General features: G+C 45.9%; 1 protein-coding gene across 5 annotated transcripts in view; it reads left to right on the forward strand.

The window, feature by feature from the left end:
- Positions 1 to 2500, forward strand: part of vip (vasoactive intestinal peptide) — a 4787-nt gene that overhangs the window by 347 nt on the left and 1940 nt on the right. The window contains exons 1-4 of one of the 5 annotated variants that reach the window (XM_034551654.1): positions 1 to 49; positions 424 to 528; positions 607 to 711; positions 1542 to 1667. The exon at positions 1 to 49 is cut by the window's left edge and continues 75 nt beyond it. In XM_034551654.1, the coding sequence (XP_034407545.1) occupies positions 434 to 528; positions 607 to 711; positions 1542 to 1667 (326 nt within the window). In that variant the 5' untranslated portion in view covers positions 1 to 49; positions 424 to 433. Of the gene's footprint in view, positions 284 to 423; positions 529 to 606; positions 712 to 1541; positions 1668 to 2500 lie in introns of all 5 variants that reach the window. The other 4 variants (XM_034551653.1, XM_034551652.1, XM_034551649.1 and 1 more) reach the window with 4 other exon arrangements.

Genomic DNA, 2500 nt, shown 5'->3' on the forward strand with positions numbered 1-2500 from the left:
ACTGGGAACACTGGTGGGGACGTTATTCTGTCATCTACTGGGAACACTGGTGGGGACGTTATTCTGTCATCTACTGGGAACACTGGTGGGGACGTTATTCTGTGCCGTGTGTTGGTGGACGGGGGGAGTGGGTCAATGAATCAGAAGTCATTTTTAATCAAGTAAATTCTCTCTTTTAGACTATATTTTAATTGCACATTCATATTGACTCGGAGTACTTGACACGGGCAGTGCAGGAACGGGACGCGCAACACTTCCGGGGACGGGACAGTTGCAGCCAGTCGTGCGTAATTACGCACAATTTAAGTTGCTCCCCTCGGACCGAATTCCGCTTGGCACGAGGGCTCCAGACGGCTCTTCCGTCCCGGTCGGTGGACACCGGGCAGCCGTCCTCCCGGTGTTCACTGTGGTTTCCATCCTCAGGTGTAACGCGATGTTACGGCGGACCGGCCCCCAGCTGCTGTTCCTCATCGCCCTGTGCAGCGTGCTGTACTCCCGGACGCTGAGTCTGCCGTACACGTCCATGAGGTAAGAGGACCGGCCGGTGTTTGTTCTCATTGCTGTGAGGAGGAGCGGGTTGTGACGTCACTGTCCGGTGCTGTGCAGGCCGGCGAGACACGCGGACGGTCTGTTCACCAGCGGGTACAGCAAGCTCCTCGGGCAGCTGTCAGCGCGGAGGTACCTGGAGTCTCTGATCGGGAAGCGGGTCAGGTAGGTGACCTCAGCGGGCCGAGGCTCAATGTCGCGTTTTAAAAAGAAATTGTATTTATTGTTTTTATTGTATTTATTGTATTTATTGTATTTATTGTTTTTATTGTTTTTATTGTATTTATAGTTTTTATTGTATTTATTGTATTTATTGTTGTTATTGTTTTTATTGTATTTATAGTTTTTATTGTATGTATTGTTTTTATTGTTTTTATTGTTATTGTTTTTATTGTATTTATTGTTTTTATTGTCTATCGGCTTCAGATCCGGAATGTGTTAAATAGAGATTTTAAAATTACAGACCAGCTTTCAGATTTGTGAAACATGAATTGTACTTTTTAAAATAAATCATCCTCCTTCTCCTGATGCCCAGCTATTTAATAAAAGAACCACAAGAGCAATATGTCTCATGGGGACAAGTGGACCATTTATTAAACACTAAAATAGTATAAAAACCTGAAGAAAATATGTAAATGAGAAGTCTGAGGTCCTAAAATACTGTTTCAAGAGAAATTATCAATTTTATTCTGACAGGCAGTTATTTTGTCTTCAAACTGAAATTAAATTGCCCCTTTTATTTCTATTTGGACTTAATTGTTGTAACATTTACGTCACAGGAAGCGTTTCGCCTTTTGGAGTCAAGAAAACTGTTTTAAAGGTTCATTTAAGGTGTCGCAGTTCATTCCATGTTTGTTACGAGTCACACAGCAAAGAGAGGAGGACCCTCCAGACCCTCCTGGTTCCTCCAGACCCTCCAGACCTTCCTGGTTCCTCCAGACCCTCCAGACCCTCCAGACCCTCCTGGTTCCTCTCATGCTCTCTCCTCTCTGCAGTGATGAGCTGATGGAGGAGCCGGTGAAGCGCCACTCGGACGCCATCTTCACAGACAACTACAGCCGCTTCCGCAAACAGATGGCCGTTAAGAAGTACCTGAACTCAGTGCTCACCGGAAAGAGAAGGTAGGACCCAGACCTGGACTCACTGGAGCCTGAACCCCTTTAGGACTCACAGGAAGCACCGCACAACAGTTCATATGTGGCTGACGACACCAACCCTTCTTATTTTAGACTCTCTATCAATCTGTTGAGCTCAGTGATGAAAAGTTATAAATATTACGTAGAGATATCGACCTGTCAATCACCTTGTAGCCCCGCCCTAAAGCATACCTTGCTTTATGGTCTGTTTGACTCTAAATAGACTTCTATACAACCAGAGGAGTCGCCCCCTGGTGGTCAGGAGAGAGAATGCAGCTTTAACACATGAAGCATAGACTTCTATACAACCAGAGGAGTCGCCCCCTGGTGGTCAGGAGAGAGAATGCAGCTTTAACACATGAAGCATAGACTTCTATACAACCAGAGGAGTCGCCCCCTGGTGGTCAGGAGAGAGAATGCAGCTTCAACACATGAAGCATAGACTTCTATACAACCAGTCGCCCCCTGGTGGTCAGTAGGGAGAATGCAGCTTTAAGACTTGAAGCATAGACTTCTATACAACCAGAGGAGTCGCCCCCTGGTGGTCAGGAGAGAGAATGCAGCTTTAACACATGAAGCATAGACTTCTATACAACCAGAGGAGTCGCCCCCTGGTGGTCATTAGAGAGAATGCAGCTTTAACACATGAAGCATAGACTTCTATACAACAAGAGGAGTCACCCTCTAGTGGTCAGGAGAGAGAATGCAGCTTTAACACATGAAGCATAGACTTCTATACAACCAGAGGAGTCGCCCCCTGGTGGTCAGTAGAGAGAATGCAGCTTTAACACATGAAGCATAGACTTCTATACAACCAG

The sequence above is a fragment of the Cyclopterus lumpus genome, chromosome 15 (assembly GCF_009769545.1).
Source record: "Cyclopterus lumpus isolate fCycLum1 chromosome 15, fCycLum1.pri, whole genome shotgun sequence".
NCBI classification, from domain to species: Eukaryota; Metazoa; Chordata; class Actinopteri; order Perciformes; family Cyclopteridae; genus Cyclopterus; species Cyclopterus lumpus.